This window comes from Fukomys damarensis, unplaced genomic scaffold, assembly GCF_012274545.1.
Source record: "Fukomys damarensis isolate Sample0158 unplaced genomic scaffold, DMR_v1.0_HiC HiC_scaffold_16, whole genome shotgun sequence".
Lineage (NCBI taxonomy): Eukaryota > Metazoa > Chordata > Mammalia > Rodentia > Bathyergidae > Fukomys > Fukomys damarensis.
Genome location: NW_022900928.1, coordinates 25,726,565 through 25,744,777, shown reverse-complemented (window position 1 = coordinate 25,744,777; position 18,213 = coordinate 25,726,565). Strand labels below are relative to the sequence as shown.

Below are 18,213 nucleotides of genomic sequence, written 5' to 3'. Positions count from 1 at the left end.
TTTTTTTTTTTTTTTTTTTTTTTTGGTACCGGGGATCGAACTTGGGTCCTTGCATTTGTGAGGCAGGCAGCAGAACCACTGAGCTAAATCCTGAATCCCTGGCTCAGCATCTCATTTTTAAAAGTTTTTATTTATTTATTTTATTATTATTATTTTCCCAGTACTGGGGATTGAATTTAGGACCTTGAGATTTTGAGGCATGTGCGGACGCCACTGAACTAAATCCCCAGTCCAGCATCTAATTTTTAAAATGGGGAAACGCAAACAGGGTCAGTAATACCTCATGGGATATTATGGTATAATGAGATAATGCAAGTGAGAAACATTTAGCGTACACATACACCAAACCATTTAGCAATCGGGCATGGTGCTCAAAAAACAAAACAAAATCATTGGAACCATTTAGCAGGTTGGTGATGCACACTTATAATCTGAAAACTCTGGGAGGCTGAGGAATGAGAACCATATGTTTGAGCTCAGCCTGGGCAACTTAGCCACTTAGCAAGGCCCCGTCCCAAAACAATTTAAAATTTTTTTTCTAAAATGATTAAAAACTTCAGAAAGGGCTGGGGATATACTTTGTTGTTAAGGCCCTATCTTTAAGCTTCCAATATCTCAAAACAACAAAAAAAAGCCATTTAGGATAGTATCTTTGTTTCTTTTTTTGTTTTTTCGTTTTCATTTTTGTTTTTGTACTGGGGATTGAACTCGGGACCTTGTGCTTTCAAGGCAGGCACCAATACCACTGAGCTAAATCCTCTGGCTAGGATAATATCTTAATAATAATCTTTTGTTATTGGTTTGTTTTATTTATTTTGGTGGTATTGGGAATTAAACCCAGGGCCTTTGCATTGAGCTGCATCCTTGCCCCCCCTCTTTAATTTTGAGGTGCGGTCTCACTACGTTGCCTGGGGTAGGCTCAAACTTACCATCTTCCTGCCTTAGCCTCTCAGTGCTAAGCTTGTAGGGGTATGCCACCACACCTGGCTTTAATGATAGGTGTTTTTTTTTTGTATTGGGGTTCAAACTCACAGCCTTACACTTGTGAGGCAGGTATGGTGTCACTGAGCTAAATCCCTGACTCATAATAGGTTGTTTTTGTTTTTTTGAGACAGGGTCTCACTTTATAGTTCATGCTGGCCCTGAACTCATTATGTAGCTCAGGTTGGCCTCAAACAGTCCTCCTGCCTCTGCCTCCCGAGTGCTGGGATTATAGGCATGAGCCACCACACCCAGCTTTCATAATGGTTTGGTGTTTTTTTTTTTTTGGTGTTACCAGGGATCAAACTCAGGACCTTGTGCTTCTGAGGCAGGCAACAGAACCACTGAGCCAAATCCCTGGCCCCTCATAATAGTTTTTGATACCGCCTAGCCATGCTAGTTGGCACAGGGTATTTTATATTTGTTTTGAATACTGATTAATCAAGGACAGTAGAAAAACCAACCTTTAGGCGGGAATTTGGCTCAGTGGTTCTGCCACCTGCCTCACAAGTGCAAGGGTCTGAGTTCGGTCCCTGATACCATTTTTTTTGGGGGGGGGATCAAACTTGGGTCCTTGTGCTTGAAAGGTGGGTGGTGGGCAACACCTTATTTTAAATTAGAAAATATTTTAGCTCTTCCTGTAAGTGGCCTGAAGAAGCCTACGAAAATGGCTTACTATTTTCTTGACCCAGAAACCCTTACAAAATCATGTCAATTAAGACACAATTCTTTGTGTTCACTTTAAGCACACCTGTGAAACTGCCCGGGTCATCAAGGGTATGCATATCTGAAAGGCCACCAAGTATCTGAAGGATGTCACTTTAAAGAAGCAATGTGTGGTTTAGCTCAGTGGTTCTGCTGCCTGCCTTGCAAGTGCAAGGTCCCAATTTCAATCCCCAGTACCCCCCCCCCAAAAAAAAAGCAGTGTGTGCCATTCTGGTGTTAACAATGGTGGAGTTGGTAGGTGTGGCTGAACACAGGGCCGTGGCCCAAAAAAGTGCTGAATTTTAGCTGCACATGCTCAGAAATGTAGAGAGTAAGGCTGAGCCTAAGGGTTTAGACATGGAATCTCTGATCATCGAACGTATCCAGGGGAACACAGCACCCAAGATGCACCACTGCACTTCCAGAGCTCATGGCTGGATTGAGCCATACCTGAACTCCCCTGGCCATGTCGAGATAGATGATCCTTACTGGAAAGGAACAAACTGTTCTAAACCAGAGGATGAAGTTGCTCAGAAGGAAAAGATATCCCTGAAAAAACAAAAATTTATGGCATGGGAATAAATTAAGCATAAAATAAATGCAAATAAAAATTTTAAAAAATATTTTAAAGGAAGGGCCAGGATTTAGCTCAGTGGTTTCAGCGCCTGCCTCGCAAGCACAAGGGCCTGCGTTCAATCCCCAGTACCAAAAACAAACGAACAAATATTTGAAAGGAAATGAGTTTTTAATTTTCAAATAGTTTGGATTTGATAAGACAGGTTGCCTTCACTGATAACCCAGATCTCTTAGGAAGATTTTTTTTAATGTACAAAATGTGCATTCATAGGTGGCAGTTTCTGAATTACTACGACGTTCAGTTGTATAGTTTAAAACTGGTGTTTTTATATTTATATTGCATTCCAGTGGTTTTTTAAAATCTTTTTTTGTTTGTTTTTTGTTTTCCCTCAGTGTCAGGGATCAAACTCAGGACCTGAGTTTGTCACTTGTGAGACAGGTGGGGCACCACTGAGCTAAATCCCTGGCACTCCAGCATTTTATATCTGTACTAGAAACATTGCTCTTTCTTCCTACTTTCTCTTCTCCTATAAAAAGGCTTGTTGGGTTACAGGGACCAATGAACTGTCTCTAGTTCATTGGGGGAAAACCATGGATTCTGGGAGCCTGTAGCCATATTGATTTATGTAGATTAGTTTGTCTGTTTAGGTTCTAAGTTTGTCTCTACACTGACTATAGAAAATAAAGCGTAAGACTAATTTTAGGTCAGGTGTTGTGTGATACAACAGGTCTGTAATCCCAGCACTCTCTGAGGCTGAGGCTAGAGGATCACAAATTCAAGCCTAGCTTGGTGTAACACTTAGTCTGTCTCAAAAAAAAAAAAAAAAAAAAAAAAGGGAAGTGTGGGCTGTGGACATCGCTCAGTCCAAAAACCCGGGTTCATGCCAGGCATGGCAGCACACGCCTGTAATCCCAGCACTAGGGAGGCTTAGGCAGGAGGATCGCTGTGAGTTCGAGACCAGCCTGGGATACATAATGAGTTCCAGGTCAGGCTAAACTACATAGTGAGACCCTGTCTCAAAACAAAACAAAACAAATGAGCCCCGAGTTCAGTCCTCAGTACTGGAAAAACAAAAAAACAAAACAAAACAAAACAAAAAAAACTGCGTTATTTAACAGCAAATACTTGTATATTTTTCTCAAAAGTTGTAATGAACTATATTAAAGTACAGTTTTTTTTTTTTTTGGTCCCACAGGTATTGAACTTGGGACCTTGCTTTGCAAGGCAGGTGGTGGCACCACTGAGCTAAATCCCCAGTATCTTAAAGTATAATTATAGAGTTTTTTCAGCTGGGGATTTAGCTCAGTGGTTCTGCTTCCTGCTTTGCAAGGACCTAAGTTCCATTCCTAGTACCAAAAAAAGTTTTTTTCAGTTTAAACAAGCTGTATGGCTAAAGTGAAACTATAAGTACTGTATAAAATATGGCTTCTGAGCCAGGCCTGATGGCACACGTCTGTAATCCCAGATAGCTTTGAGTTTGGGGCCAGCCTGGGCTACGTAGAGAGTTCAAAGCCTGCACTACATAGCAAGACCCTGTCTCAAAAAAACCATACATATATGCTTTCCGTTATGTTAGTGAGAAGAGCAGTATAGAATACACCCATCCATAAATTACAGTTGTGGTTTTTAAAAAACTACCTAGGAAAAAAAGACTAGAATAACTTCAAGTACTGGAGATATAGATCAGTAGTAGAAGACATGACCCTAGGTTCAGTCCTCAGTACTGGACAAAAAGTTATTAAAATGCTAAGTAACAGTGGATGAATTAAAATAGTAGCATGAGGAGATGGTGGTGTTTTTTGTTTTGTTTTGTTTTGTTTTGTCTTAAAGGATAGCTTAAAGTTGTTTTGTGAACAGCCAGAGTGGTCCTTTTTTAGTAGAGAAGGTAGGGATTTCTTCTGTTTGACAAGGGAGAAAATAGGCACAGAGAGAAAAAGTTGTTAAAAAAGCTTTTGGCAGGTTAGTAGAGGAAATAGGCCTTAAACTTGTATCTGTGAGCTCCTAGTTAGGGCTTTTTGTTTGATTTGTTGGTTGGATTTCATTTTTGTTTTGAGATGAGATCCTGATGATACCAAAAAAAACTGAATTTAAAAAATTTTAAAATTTATTACAGTGAAAAAAGAAAAAAATAAAATTATTATAATAAAAGACACATTGCCATTAATTCCCTTCAAAATGCTACCCCTTGTTTCAAACACATTTTTTTCTCCCTTTGTGGTACTGGGTACTAAACTGTAGACTGTCACACTCAGCTGTGTCCCCTACCCATTTTTATTTTGGTCAAATATGTAGTTGTCAGGCTGGTCTTAAACCTGCAGTTTCCTGCCTTAGGTAGGGTTATGGGCATGTGCCACCACACCTGGCTAGCCCATCATTCTTGCCACTTTCCGAAGCCGTTCATGAGTGTCTTTACAACGTGTGACTGCTGTCACCAGACTGCCGTCCAATGGAAAGGCAGGCTCTTAAAAACATTGTGGTGTGTCTTTATCCACATTAGTCGCTGGATCTAGATCTGGCACTGTTTGACATATGGCTCCTTCCCAAAGTCAAAATGACCATGAAATCTTGCATCGATTCAGAACATCGAGGCAGCCATGACCGCACAGTGATGACACTCATGAACAGTGACTTCCAGAACTATTTCAGAAAGTGACAAGGAGGGTGAGTGTCAGTGAGGAGGACTGTTTTGAGGGGAATTCATGGCATTGTCTTTTACTGTTAATATATATTTTTATTTACACCATATTTTTCAGTCACACCTTTCAGTTTTTTGAAAAACCTGTGTATCATTCATTTGTATGTGACCCCTGGTGAATTTCCTTGTATGAAGACTGATTTAGATGGCTATCTGCTTGAAGTTAAAAAAAAAAAAAGGAACAGACAGTTAAATTAGAGTTGAGAAATTGAAAAAGGGGTTCTTAGCTCCTCTTGTCCTTCCTTTTCTTTTTTAAAGAGTATTGCTCTTCCACTGTTTTTCCTTCCCCCGCTTTTTTTTGGTACCAGGGATCAAACTCAGGACCTTGCACTTTTGCAAGACAGGTGGCAGCAACACTGAGCTCAATCCCTGGCCCTTCCCTTCCTTTTTTGATTGGAAAGCATTTTATAAATGTATTAATAAGATTTTTAGATCTGTGTATGGGAATGTCTAACCTAACTAAGTTTTGCATAGATGTCACAAAATTCAAGAGCTATAAAGGGCTATCAAATAAAAATTCAAGCGATAATAATATAAACATTGAAAAGATACAGAATTATATAGACATTCAAGACATATAGGGAGTTACATCGTAAACATGTAAGACCTATTGAGGTCCTTAATGCAAAGCTCCTTTTTCTCTGCCTCAGACTGTCTTCCATCATTTCTCTCTGGAGGGAATGGTGGTAGCAGTTTCTTGTGGAGTTTTCCAGGTCCATTTTATACCCAGTTGTATGAATCAGCCCAGGTGCTGGGATGTCCAGGGGAGCATAGGTTCTTGTTGGTTGAAGCCTAGGAAAGGCCAGTGATGGTAGCACTTCAGGTGGCCGTGAGCGAGGCACTTTCTCTGGATGAATGAGTACAGCAGTGTTCTTTGCTGAGATTAAAAATCCTGGAACAACAGGGTGTGGTGGTGCATGCCTGTATTTGCAGAGGCTGAGGCAGGAGGATCACAAATTCAAGCCCAGCATGGGCAATTTAATGACTTGGTGGATCCTGTCTGAAAATAAAAGATAAATAAGGGCTGGGAAGGAGCTCAGTATAAGGTCATGGGTTCAACTCCCAGTCCCCAAAAAAGATAAGGACAAATCCTGGACTCATCTGTGGCCTACAACAGCCTTCACTATGAGTAGAGAGGCACCAGCATGTGGAAGAGGCGCAGACCCCGTTTCTGCCGTTTCTCTGGTCTCACCAGGCTCTTCCCTGTGGCCCGCAGGTGAATAGTCTGCGTGTGGCTGACCCAGTGGAGACCGTGCCGCAGCTCCAGGACTGCAGCATCTTCATCAAGATCATTGACAGCATGTGAGTATGATGCCCCTCCCCAGCTGCCCTGCCCGAGCCTCTCGCATGGGCTGGCTGTGATTGGGAGGTCCTGACCTCATCCTCCAGTGAGTGATTTTCTCAGCAGGCTAGGATTCAGCCTTGTCCCATCTGAAGTCTTCCTTACTTTTGAACACAAGGCCTCCAGCGCCCTCTACCCCCACCCCAACCGCTTGTCTCCTCAGGAGTCTTCTGTGACCTCTCTTCTTGACTCATAGCAGTCTCTCTCCTAAGCTGGTTTGTGCAACCTCTGGGGCCAGGAATAAGAAAGGGGGAGCTCCTACGCTTGAGGGAGTTGGCGTAGTCAGGCTATGTGTGCCCCTTCCTAAGCCGTTACAGCGTTTCTGGGATTTTTACCTGCCCCTTTAACTTGTGTATGAGGTTGATCAGAGTTTGATAAGCTTGCTGTCTTGCAGCCAGGATTCGAGTTCAGCCTCTTACTTGACTTCTGTGTATTCAGCACGGGGATCTGGTCATTTTTCACCTGTGTCAAAGCTAAGATCCCTCACTCTGGAAGCAATTTTGTTACTTTTTATAGTTCATCAAATTTCAGGAATTTCAGAGGGCAAAGCTGACTTTCCTGGTATCTTTGTCCTATAGGCAAAATTAGAGGCCAGCCTTAAAATAAGGAGTTAAAGGGCTGGTAATAGAGTCCCTCTTCCCTGATAGTATTGTTATTCCTCCTCCTCTCTTCTTTTTTTTCTTCCTCCTCCTTTCTTCTACCTCCTTTTCTTTCTTCTTCCCCTTCCTCTTCTCTCCCTCCCTCTCTCTCCTTTCTTTTTCCCCCCTCTTCCTCTTCATTCTTTTTTTTTTTCTTCTTCCTCTCCCATTTATTTTATTTTTTTTTGGTATCGAACTCAGGTCCTTGCACTTGCAAGGCAGGTGGCAGAACCACTGAGCTAAATCCCCGGGGCCCCCCCATCCCCCTTTTTTTTTAAAGGAAAGCACGATAAGCCACAAACTCTAGGCCAAGGATAGATCGAAGTGCCGAAGGTGTCTGTGTGCCATACATGAAAATTAGAAATCCTGACAAGGATTCACATCTCTCTGAAGCAGTTGATCACCCATTTGTAGGGAGCAACTGGTTGGTGAAAAGAAGGTACTAGAACTGGATATATCAGAGGCAGGAGCTGTGTCTCATTCCTGTCCCTGCCTAGTTTAGGACATTAATTAGGTTTTAAGTAGTTTTTAGGTTAGTAGATGAGTGAGTAAAGATGGAGTTGGCAGTCTCTGTTTTCTTTCTTTTTTTATTTTTATTAGTACATGTTTACAATGCATAATGATTACATTCATCATGGGCAGTGGGAACTTGTCCATAACACATCTTAGTTCTGTTTATATCCCCTTCCAGACTTGGCATGCCCCATCAGTAAAGTCTAGTGGGGTTGAGTTGCTTGGGACAGATGACTTCAACACTTGAATGTAGTCAGGCTGTTCTTAACTTTACTGTGTTTCTCACAGGCCAGCCTTGAACTCACAGCATCCCTCCTGCCTCAGCCCTGAATGCTGGGATTATAGGCATATGGCACCTTTTGGTGTCTTTTGAGATGTGTGGTGATAATGAGGTGTCTTATGGGATTTTTAAAAACTTCATATGGCTCTGACCAGTACCAGCCTTAGTGATTCTGAAGGAATCACTGTTCTTATTTTTATTGGTCATCCTCTACCATTTCCTTGCCCACTTACACTGGCAGGACATCTTAGCAGCACCTTGGATTCCTCCCTCCTTGGCATTGATTTCTTTTTCTTTTTTTTTTTTGTACCAGGGATTGAACTCAGGACCTTGTGCTTGCAAGGCAGGTGGCAGAACCATTGAGTTAAATCCCTGGCCAAATTGAAATCACTTTCCTTATTTTTTTCTCTCGTTGTTTGGTTTTTTGGTACCAGGGATCGAACTCAGGACTTTGCGCTTGCAAAGCAGGCGGTGTAACCACTGAGCTAAATCCCCAGCCCTCTGCTTGTGTCTTTCTACCCATTGCCACTTCATCCCATTATTTTGATCCTGTGAAAATTCCTAAATCCTAACTTTTGTGAATTGCGTCATTATGGTGCTGCTTAAAGTGTTCTCCTTTGTTGCCAGTAAGCTGATAATTAGATCTAAGCCTGATTAACTTAAGGCTCTTCTTTTTCTTTTTTTTGCAAGAATGCTTCATACACAGGGGTGTGCACCACCTATAAATCAGTGATTTGCAAATGCTAATGAAGTGCTAGATCTTAGTACCTATCGTCAATGGCTGATGAAACCATTAGGCTGGTAGTATCTAGCTCCCTGTTCAATCTTAACATCACTTAAAAATGCAGCTGGGCATAGTAGCACACAGGAGTAATCCTAGCACTCAGGAGGTAAGGGCAGGAGTATTGCTTCGAGTTCAAGGCCAGCCTAAACCACATACCCAGACCCTGTCTCAGAAAAACAAAACAAAAAGTGAAGCAACCAGATAGAACATGCCTTGTGTTGTCACGTATGGTAGGGTCAGTGTGCTTTTTTGACTTTAGGTCAAGAAACTTTTGCTTTTGAAAATACACATTTTCCTTGGCCTAATGACAAGAGCGGTAGATAGTAGCTATGTTTTAAGAGTTAGGATATATGTTGCCCTTGAGCTATTGTAAGTTAATAAATTGGAAGAACATTTTCCTAGGGAAAAGCAAATATTCAAGATGCCTATTTTCCAAGTTGTCTACTAGTATGCTTCCTGAGCATTAGACTGGGCTGAGACACTTGAAGGTAGGAGCTACTGAAATCCCTGGTCAGCCCTAAACTGCATCTCAGATTTAAGACAGTGCAGACTTAGAGAAATAGACCTTCTGGATTAATATATTCTGACTATTGCATTTTTCCACTGCTACTGGTGCTAATCTCAACACACATTATTGTTATTACTTTTTTTTTTTTTTTTTTTTAATTTTTGGTACCAGGGATCGAACTCAGGACCTTGCACTTGCAAGGCAGGTGCAGTGCCACTGAGCTAAATCCCTGGCCCTGCTGGTGCTAATCTAAATCAGAAGCCTCATCTTCAGGAGGAACTAAAGAGGATGGCAGGATAGAATGGCAGATAGAAGCCATGAGAATGGAACAATGCTGTGTTCCTTGGGAAAATGCATTGGCATGATTCCTCTAACAGTTTTCCTTCTTATTCTGTGTGTGAACTGCCTAAAGCAAAAAGGCTGTCTCATCTCCGAAGGCTGTGACGCTTGAACAGCAAAGTTGAATGGAGGCATACTGCCAGGAAACCTAAAGCCCTGGCAGTCATCTTACTGATGCTGACCTCTGCTCTTCCCATAAAAACCACCCCTTAGCTGTCAGTTGGCTCACATGCTCTGAGCCTCAACTTCCGCTAGCACAGTTAGAGTGGGTGGTTTGTATGTGGTGCCCCTGTGTTGAGTGTTGCAGGAATACTTGAAAAGGACAGTGGAGGTGTGGTGCGTAGTAGTTCTGAGTGGCTTCCTGCCAGATGAGACTTAAACACAGTATTAAAGGATGGCCTGGATTTCTCTAGGACTAGCCTTTTCCAAAGCTTTTTCCAGCCGGGCATGGTGGGACATGCCTGTAATCTCAGCACTCGGGAGGCTGAGGCAGGAGGATCGCTGTGAGTTCGAGACCAGCCTGGGCTACATAGTGAGCTCCAGGTCAGTCTCAACTACATAGTGAGACCCTGTCTCAAAAAAACAAAACAAAAAAAAAGCACGTTCCATGTAATTTTAGTTATACCAGAGGCCTAGATGGGCCTGTATCAGACAAGTTTAGAGAATAATATATGTTATATCCTCTTTAGAAAATGTTCCATTTGATATCCAAGGCCTTGGGTTTGATCCCCAGCAGAGAGCGAGAGAGAGAGAAAGAGAGAGAGAGAGAGAGAGAGAGAGCGAGAGAGAGAGCGAGAGAGAGAGAGAGAGAGAGAGAGATTTTAAAGGGAGAGGAAGAGATTTGTGGTGCATATCTGTAATCTCTTCTGAAGAGACTGAGGCAGGAGGGTTGTGAGTTCAAGGCCAGCCTGGACTACTTAGACACATCTCAAAAATTTAAAAAAAAGAGTGTATGTGGGGGGCGCTGGTCATGTAGTTTAGGGTTAGAGTGTTTACCTAGTATGTTCAAGGTCTTGGATTCCATCCTTAGAACTGTCAAAATAAGGAGAGGGCCAGGTGTAGTGGTGCATGCCTATAATCCTGGCATTTGGAAGGCTGAGGCTGGAGGATTGCCACAGGTTTGAGGCCAGCCTGGACCACATACTGAGTGCAAGCCCAGCCTGAAATATGTAGTGAGAACCTGTCCCAAAAAACAGAAAGAAAGGGAGGTAGGGAAGGAGGGAAGAAAAGTTCATTTTGGTTTAATCCACCATTTTTTTTCCAATTACTTAACCCTAGAACACTAATGGAAAGTACTGAGGCAGAGTCCCTACATTCCCAGCTTTGGGTAGGCAGGGAAGAAGAATCATTCAGGAAGGAGTCTGTGAGGTTCATGCCTCCTAAAGACTCCAGCATTGCTTGGAAGAAGCCTTTGCGATCACAGAGGTGCGACCCAAATTGGGGGAGGAAACACGTCGTAGTGACTTGGATGCTCCTTGGGCCTGATGGGCTGCCTCTGGCACAGGAAGGGTGTAAGCAGGGCCTACGCTCCCCTCCGGAAAGTCCCTTAAGACTCGCGGGTCCAGGCTGTGAGGAGGTCCCTTTCATCATTATCACCAGCTGTAGCTCCAGTAGAGAAGTCTGCTTTCTAACCTGTTCCAGAGATGAAGCAGTAGTCATCACCTCTGATAACGAACTGTAGTTTGGAGCGGCCCCCAGGGCTGGCCCTGGCTGTGTGAGAGTGCCCCCTGCTGCCTCCCTCCTCTCCAGTTACACAAGCCAAGGCCACCAATCAAGAGTGGCTGCCCCTCGGCCCCGCCTCTAGGAGCCTTCAGCCATCTCAATCTTCAGCCTAGTGTGGGAGTGTGGGAGCCCTTTCACTTCAGAGCTTTGCTTCCTCCTGTTTTTCAATTCTTAGCCCTGTTTTCCCTTTCCATGGACCTCACACGCTAACCTAGCCATGTTTTCCAGGATTCTTGACACTTTTCAAGGTGAGCTAGTAATCTTCCCATTCATCTGTGCCACCAATCTCCTCTTGTCCCCCTTCCCACAGAGATTTTTTTATATTGCAAGTGCCATCTTTTCCGAAAGGGCTCCATGCCTCAAGTCCTGACCAAGAGTAGAGCTGAAGAAATGGTATTCTGGTATCTTTCACCTGCTTCCAAGATGTGACTTGGTTCTCTCCTAGATCCTTGTCAACTGAACACTGAAGAGAAGGGAGGTAGCATGTCATCAAGGAGGCAGAGACCACTAAGTACTCAGGCCCTAATACTTGTTCTTTTTCTAGCCGTGGCACTGAAGAGGGGCAGCAAATCCTGCAGCAGCCGGTACCAGAGAGACTGGATTTTGTGTGCAATTTCCTACAGAGTAAGTGCCTTTCTTACCTGGCACCTGGGCCAGAGGAACAATTCATGGGTTTCTGGAGGAGAGAAGGTTCAAGGCTTCCTATTCTAGCATAGAAATGCATACAGCTGGGTTAGCTCCCCAGCTCTTCTACCAATTGGTGTATGAGTTATGTCCCTTCAGTGTTGGATCCCACCTCAGACCAGTGTATAGCCAGAGGGGTTGCTATTTAGTGTCCATCACCTTCGCTTTCCTTCTTTTTTTTTAATTAATTTATTTTTTTCACCTTAGCTTTCAGTTCCCTCACTTTGAGGAGACAGAGGAAAGAGATGGATCCATGTTACTTGATCTCCCTTGAGAGAAAAAGTGTTCCTCACACAGCTTTCCTCAGGCAATTGCTTAGGTGATTGGCATAGGGGCAGAGGCTGATTTAGGTGAGATCTTCACCCCAGGCACTGCTGTCCCTTTCTGGACGTAGACTCCCTGTCTGTAGTGTGGAGATAAAGGAAATTGCTCTTCAGGTTGATGGGGGATTAAATAAGAATACGTTGGAAGCTTCTAGCACAGTGCTTGTCAGTTGCTTGTCTGGTCCAGCCTTGGACCACAGAATCACAACATTTAAAGTGGGAAACTGTCTGCCATCTCCATTCAACAGAATAGAGGAAAGGAGAAGATCCAGCGAGACTCTAGGGCAGGGGTGCTGAACCTGTGGTGCAAGTATTTTTCTTTAGGACAAAAGATGTTAATATGTAAGTTATTTTTTCTAAACTAAAGTCTCAGCGTACATGTTTAACTGCACTATTGGCACTTTGTGATAAATGAGTGGGTTTGGATTGTAATTTGGACACTTATCTCTAAAAAGTTCGCCACCATTGCTCTAGAGTGACCTCTGGTGCTGAGTGGAAGTTGATGAGTGGATGGGTGAGGGCAGGGTCCTGACCCAGAGTTGCTGTGAATCCCTAGCCTGCTTTCTTCTTGTACTATCCCCAAAGCCCTTGGACTGACCCAGGGCAGAGGCAGCTTCAGAAAGAAGTGTGTAGCCGGGGAGAGAGAATGAAGGAGTGAGCAGCCCTACATCTCATAGTCCTCTCAGACTGTACATCTGCTTCTCAGATTCAGGTATTGGATGGTCTCAGGTATGATTCCCAGGGAGTTCACCCTGTTTTCTACATTGCTGTCATTGCAGAAAATCGAAAACACCCCACTTTCCCAGAATGCCTTGTGTCCATGCAGAAGGTGATGGAGGGGTCAGAGCTGGAACTGGCCAAGGTACCTGTGAAATATCAAACTTGGAGGCTGGGTTAACCCGAAGGGGAATGGTGAGTGCTTTATTTCTGGGACTCTTGAAAGTTGGAGTAGGACCAGACAGCCACCCTTCTTAGCCAGAGCACAGAGATCTATGATCTTCTGAAAAAGAAGTTTCCTAGACCAACACTATGGGCTGCAATAGAGACCTGACAGAAATCAGGTCTCATCATGTGATCAGCATATTTTTCTTTGCAACTCTGTCTACTTTGTTCCTTTTGCCGCTTGGGTGCTAGCCTTACTGTACAGGTGCTTGAACTTGATTCCATGAGCCCAGGTATTTAGCCATACAGGCATTGAGTCTTGAGAATAGCTCAGAGTTCCTGAAAAGCCCTGACTGGGCACATTGGAAGGGGACACCCCTCCTCAGTGACTGCTTCCTGTTTGGCTTCTAGATAATCATGCTGCTCTTATATCACTCTTCCATGAGCTCCCAAAACCTCCGGGACTGGGAACAGTTTGAATATAGGATTCAGGTAAGCTCTTGTCCCCCACCCTGCTCCTGGACCAAGCCTGGATGTTCCTCACCCATTTTCTTTCTCTTTAAATAATGCGTATTCTCTGAAAATCTGTGGTTGTAGTAATGATAGCCCTTTTTTTGGTAGCAGTGATTGAACTTGGGACCTTGTGCTTTGTGAGGCAGGCGGTGGAACCACTAAGTTAAATCCCTGGCCCATGACAGACATTTTTTATAGAAAATAATCCAGAAAGTATTGAGAGGCACAGAGAAGGAAGTAACGCTTACTGGTTTCCTCATTCTCAGAGATAACCGCATACTTTCAAGGGTAGATTTCCAAGACCTTTCTTTTTAATTGTTTGGTGCCAGAGATTGAACTCAGGAGCTTGTGCTTAGAAGGCAGACATGGTGCCACTGAGCTAAGTCCCCGGCACTCCAAGACCTTTCTTATGTACATGTATTTCATCGTTTTCTGTGTTTGGATTACACATAGAAATTTTGTCTTCATATGTGTCCCTGTCCATGTTTGTCCATCTGTGTGTGTCTTTGTTACTTGGTTTATCTCATCCTTTCCTCCAGAAGGGTCATGTGGACGAGGCCAGCATGGTTAGGTGTAAAAGCTTTCTGGCTGTATCCCTTTCCCTGAAGTCAGGAAGTGAAGTGTGTTAGGGACGCAGTCTGACCCTGGCTGCATCTTTAGGGGAGACAGAGGGAAAGAAGTACGTGGGCTGCTGAGTGCTGTGGGTTGGGCTGTGGGGCTCTGGCTCTGAGAGGAAAAGGGGGGCTCAGGAGAACCTGGGGTGGGCATTGCCTCATGGAGCCCCTCAGCCCTTACTTCAGAGGCCCCTCTGACACCACAGTGATGCTCCTGTTCTCTCCATGGTGCAGGCCGAGTTAGCTGTCATCCTTAAGTTTATGCTGGACCACGAGGACGGGCTGAACCTTACTGAGGACCTCGAGATCTTCTTGCAGAAAGGTGAGTGGGAACCTTCCTGAGGATCCCCTCATCTGAGCAGGGGTTTCTGGGGTCCTAGTTGTAGAGAGGTGCGGGCGGGTGTGTGATGGAGGGGTTGAGTCCTAAGCCATGTCAGCATCAACTCTGTCTGTACAGAGTTTCCCCTGCTGCCTGTAGTAGTTCAGCAGGATATCTGTTAAGTTATTGTGTCTGCTGTGAGGGTGTCCTTGATTCCTCACAGCCACAGCCACACTTAAACCTTTTGCTTCGTCTGATGGTACTAAGGACTGAACCCAGGACTTTCAGACTGAGCTACGCTCCCAGACTTTCTCCTATTTTTCATTTTGAGACAGGGTCTCGATAAGTGGCTAAGTTGCCTAGGCTGGGCTCAGACTTGTGATGCTTCTGCCTCAGCCTCGGAATGCTGGGACTGCAGGGGTGAGCCACCAAGTCTGTTTTTAAGTTTTCAAATAATCACTACTCTAGGCTTAGAATCTAGGAATGTAGAGTCTTTAGAAAAGGTTTTCCCTTTGTGAAACTCATGTTCTCAGTGGGAAGCAAACACATAAACCAGTAAGTGTGATAAGGCATCAGAGTACTGAACCTGAGTGTCTGGCTGGCAGTACAGCGGTGAGTGAGCAGGAGGTCGGCTGATGGGATAGGAATCTGAGGAGCAGATCTGGGCAGATTCTTCACTGGCTGTTGAATTTGGATTTCCTTCTATTCAGGTTTACAAGACCCTTCAGGTGGGGATGTGAGTCCAGAATGCAGGAGAGGGCTCTGGGCCAAGTTTGCAGGTCATGTTGTGGGGAGCCATTGATGCCGTGAGCAGAGCAAGGAGGCTCCGTCAGACCTTGAGGGAGCTGAGGGTGGGTGCAGAAGGCAGCACATTGCGAGAAGTAGGAGAGTCCCACAGAAGTGTTCATGGCACCAAGGGAAGAGGTCTTGAGAAAGAGGACATACTGGTTGTGAAAGGTTCAGCCAGAGACCTCTGGAAAGAGGCCAGTGACTCCAATGCAAGAGGCTGTTGGGGGCTGCAGAGAGATCCCATGCAGGGGTCCCAGCTGCCTGTTTAGCTCTGACTTGTGGGAAAAGCACGGTACCTGGTCCAGATTCATAGCCCGGAGTTGCTGTCTCTCTGGTCTTTCTGAGCACTGACGCTCTCTGGACAAGGAAGCCCTGTAACTTGATTGCAGTTAGGGCCCTGACCTCAGGATAGATACCCTCTAGGGTCTGCCTAGTGCCTTCCTCTGAAGTTTACATGGAAGTGTCCAAAGAGTCTGCCAGGTGTGGTGGTGCATGCTTATAATGCTAGCACTCAGGAGGCTGCGGTAGGAGGGTCACTGTAAGTTTGAGGTCAGCCTGGGCTCCATAGTAGGTCCAAGGCCAGCCTAAACTATATCATGAGACCCTGTTCCAAAACATGTCTAAAGAGTCACACCACTAAGGCAAGTTTTCACATGGTACAACGATGCCAAGCTGTTCACCTCCCTTACTAACATTTCGTGGTTTGTCTGCTCCTTGTCTGTCTCCAGTTCCTGTCTCTTCCACCTGTTCCAGTACCTTCTCTGAAGAGCTGTCCCCACCCAGCCACCAGGCCAAGAGGGAGGTTCGCTTCCTAGAGCTACAGAAGGTTGCTTCCTCTTCCAGTGGAAACAAGTATGTCCTGGGCCTTTTCTGGGAGGGGCCTCAGCATCTACTCAGTCCCCAAATCCTTGCATTCTGGAGGCCAAGCCCCTCGCATCGTCAGGGTGTTTGGAGGATACTGTCCATCTGGGCTTCCTCACCTGACCCAGTAATTAATTGGGCAAACTGGTTGGGATTTGTTGTGGGCAAATAGCCTCCTTCAAAGGCAGTACCCTGTTTAAGGCACTCCTTCCTTCAGTGCTGCTCTACAGAGGCAAGGAGAATATGTACCCCCCTCCTCCACGCCCAGCAAAGAAATTAAGGCATGGAGAAGGGAGAAGGAGTTTTCTCCAGGTCCTGTCATGAGGCACGAGATAGCACTGCAGACAGAACCCAGGTACCTGGGCCTCCCAGCCAGGGCTGACGGCCATCAGCCCCTGCTCCCCATCCTTGACTGTTGCCGGTTGCTTCTGATCTTAGGTTCTTACCCTGGCTTCTGGGCCATCTCCTTTCTCAGCTTCCTCTTAGGTTCTCCAGCCTCTCCCATGGGTGACATCCTGCAGACCCCACAGTTCCAGATGAGACGACTGAAGAAGCAGCTTGCAGATGAGAGAAACAATAGAGATGAGCTGGAGCTGGAGCTGGCTGAGCACCGCAAGCTCCTCACCGAGAAGGGTGGGTGCCTGGCACGATGTGGATATGAGGCAGGATTGGGGATTTGCATCTGGGGAAGCTCTAGATGATGATTTACCCTCCCACATTGTCCCCTCTGCTGGCCCTGGAGCTCTCAGCCCCAGGCTGAGGATCAGGCGGACTTTCTGGCAGCTCTTCCCATAGCCACATCCCTTCCTCCTCGACCCTGCTCCTGAAGTTCTGTGCTGACCCCCTTCTCCTCCTCCCCACTCTGGGGCAGATGCCCAGATATCCATGATGCAGCAGCGCATTGACCGCCTTGCTCTGCTGAACGAGAAGCAGGCAGCCAGTCCTCTGGAGCCCAGGGAGCTTGAGGAGCTTCGAGGCAAGAATGAGAGGTAGAGCTCTTCCTGCCTTCTATCTCCTAGCCTCCCTGCCTCGGTCAGGGATACCCTTCCCTCACTGTTCCCTTCTGGCAGCCTCACCTTGCGGCTGCATGAGACTCTGAAGCAGTGCCAGGACCTGAAGACGGAGAAGGGCCAGATGGACCGCAAGATCAACCAGCTTTCTGAAGAGAATGGGGACCTGTCCTTTAAGGTGAGGGACTGGGCCATACGTGGATTCCCTCAGGGCCGAGGTGGTCTGGAAGGCTCCCCAAGGGTTAAGAAAACTCCTGGCATCTGGCTCAGGCTTCAGTCCCTCCGGCCACTTTTCTCATCCCGTAGTAGACTGCTGCCAGCGGGCTGGGTTATAGCCCTAAATGTTGAATTAGCGGTGGGGGTTGTTTTAATTGATGGGGGGTGGGGCATGGAGCCACCAGACATTAGAGAGCAGGTGGCGGTGGCCATGCCAGTTGGACCCCAGGTGACACGAGTCCTTCATGTCTCAGTTGCGGGAGTTTGCCAGTAACCTGCAACAACTCCAGGGTGCCCTCAATGAACTGACCGAGGAGCACAGCAAGGCCACTCGGGAGTGGGTGGAAAAGCAGGCCCATCTGGAGAAGGAGCTCAGCACAGCCCTGCAGGACAAGGTAACCCCACTGGGGAGTCATGGCCAGTTGAGGATTGCAGGTGAAGCACTGGACACATTGTGAGGGAAGTAAGCTCTTGAATCCGTTGCAGGTTGGTCGGGACCAGAAGGTGTGAGTGGGAAGTTTTCCCAGTTTGAGGGCATCTGCATAGACGTCACAGGTTAAGCATTCCTATTTCAAAATCTGAAACTCCCAAATTCAGAACTTTTTGAGCATCTTGTTAGAGCTCAGAAAGTCTGGCATTTTGGAGCATTTGGAATTTCCGATTTCCAAATTAGGAATGGTAGACCTGTTACTGTTGTTGGTATGGCTAAGAATCCAGCTCTGCCACTTGCTGAAGAGCTTTGGCAAGGCACTAAGCATCCCAGTGTCAGTTGTTACTAAGTAAATGAGACAGTACCAGTGCCCTCCCAGACTTGTAGGTGTATTAGAAATCCAGAGGATGCAACCAGTTTAGTGCCCAGTCCTTAAAAAATGATAGGGAAGGGCCGGGAATTTAGCTCAGTGGCATTGTACCTGCCTG

At 45.6% G+C, this 18,213-nt stretch overlaps 1 protein-coding gene and 1 pseudogene across 11 annotated transcripts in view; both read left to right on the top strand.

The window, feature by feature from the left end:
• Numa1 (nuclear mitotic apparatus protein 1) overlaps positions 1–18,213 on the top strand; it is a 69,497-nt gene that overhangs the window by 37,679 nt on the left and 13,605 nt on the right. For 9 of the 11 annotated variants that reach the window (XM_010603195.3, XM_010603192.3, XM_010603191.3 and 6 more), the window contains 11 exons: positions 6,175–6,260; positions 11,629–11,708; positions 12,871–12,953; positions 13,385–13,465; positions 14,335–14,422; positions 15,937–16,060; positions 16,287–16,424; positions 16,545–16,702; positions 16,941–17,058; positions 17,140–17,257; positions 17,550–17,690. In XM_010603195.3, the coding sequence (XP_010601497.1) occupies positions 6,175–6,260; positions 11,629–11,708; positions 12,871–12,953; positions 13,385–13,465; positions 14,335–14,422; positions 15,937–16,060; positions 16,287–16,424; positions 16,545–16,702; positions 16,941–17,058; positions 17,140–17,257; positions 17,550–17,690 (1,215 nt within the window). The remainder of the gene's footprint in view (positions 1–6,174; positions 6,261–11,628; positions 11,709–12,870; positions 12,954–13,384; positions 13,466–14,334; positions 14,423–15,936; positions 16,061–16,286; positions 16,425–16,544; positions 16,703–16,940; positions 17,059–17,139; positions 17,258–17,549; positions 17,691–18,213) is intronic. The other 2 variants (XM_010603199.2, XM_010603197.2) reach the window with 1 other exon arrangement.
• LOC104847740 lies at positions 1,649–2,268 on the top strand (annotated as a pseudogene).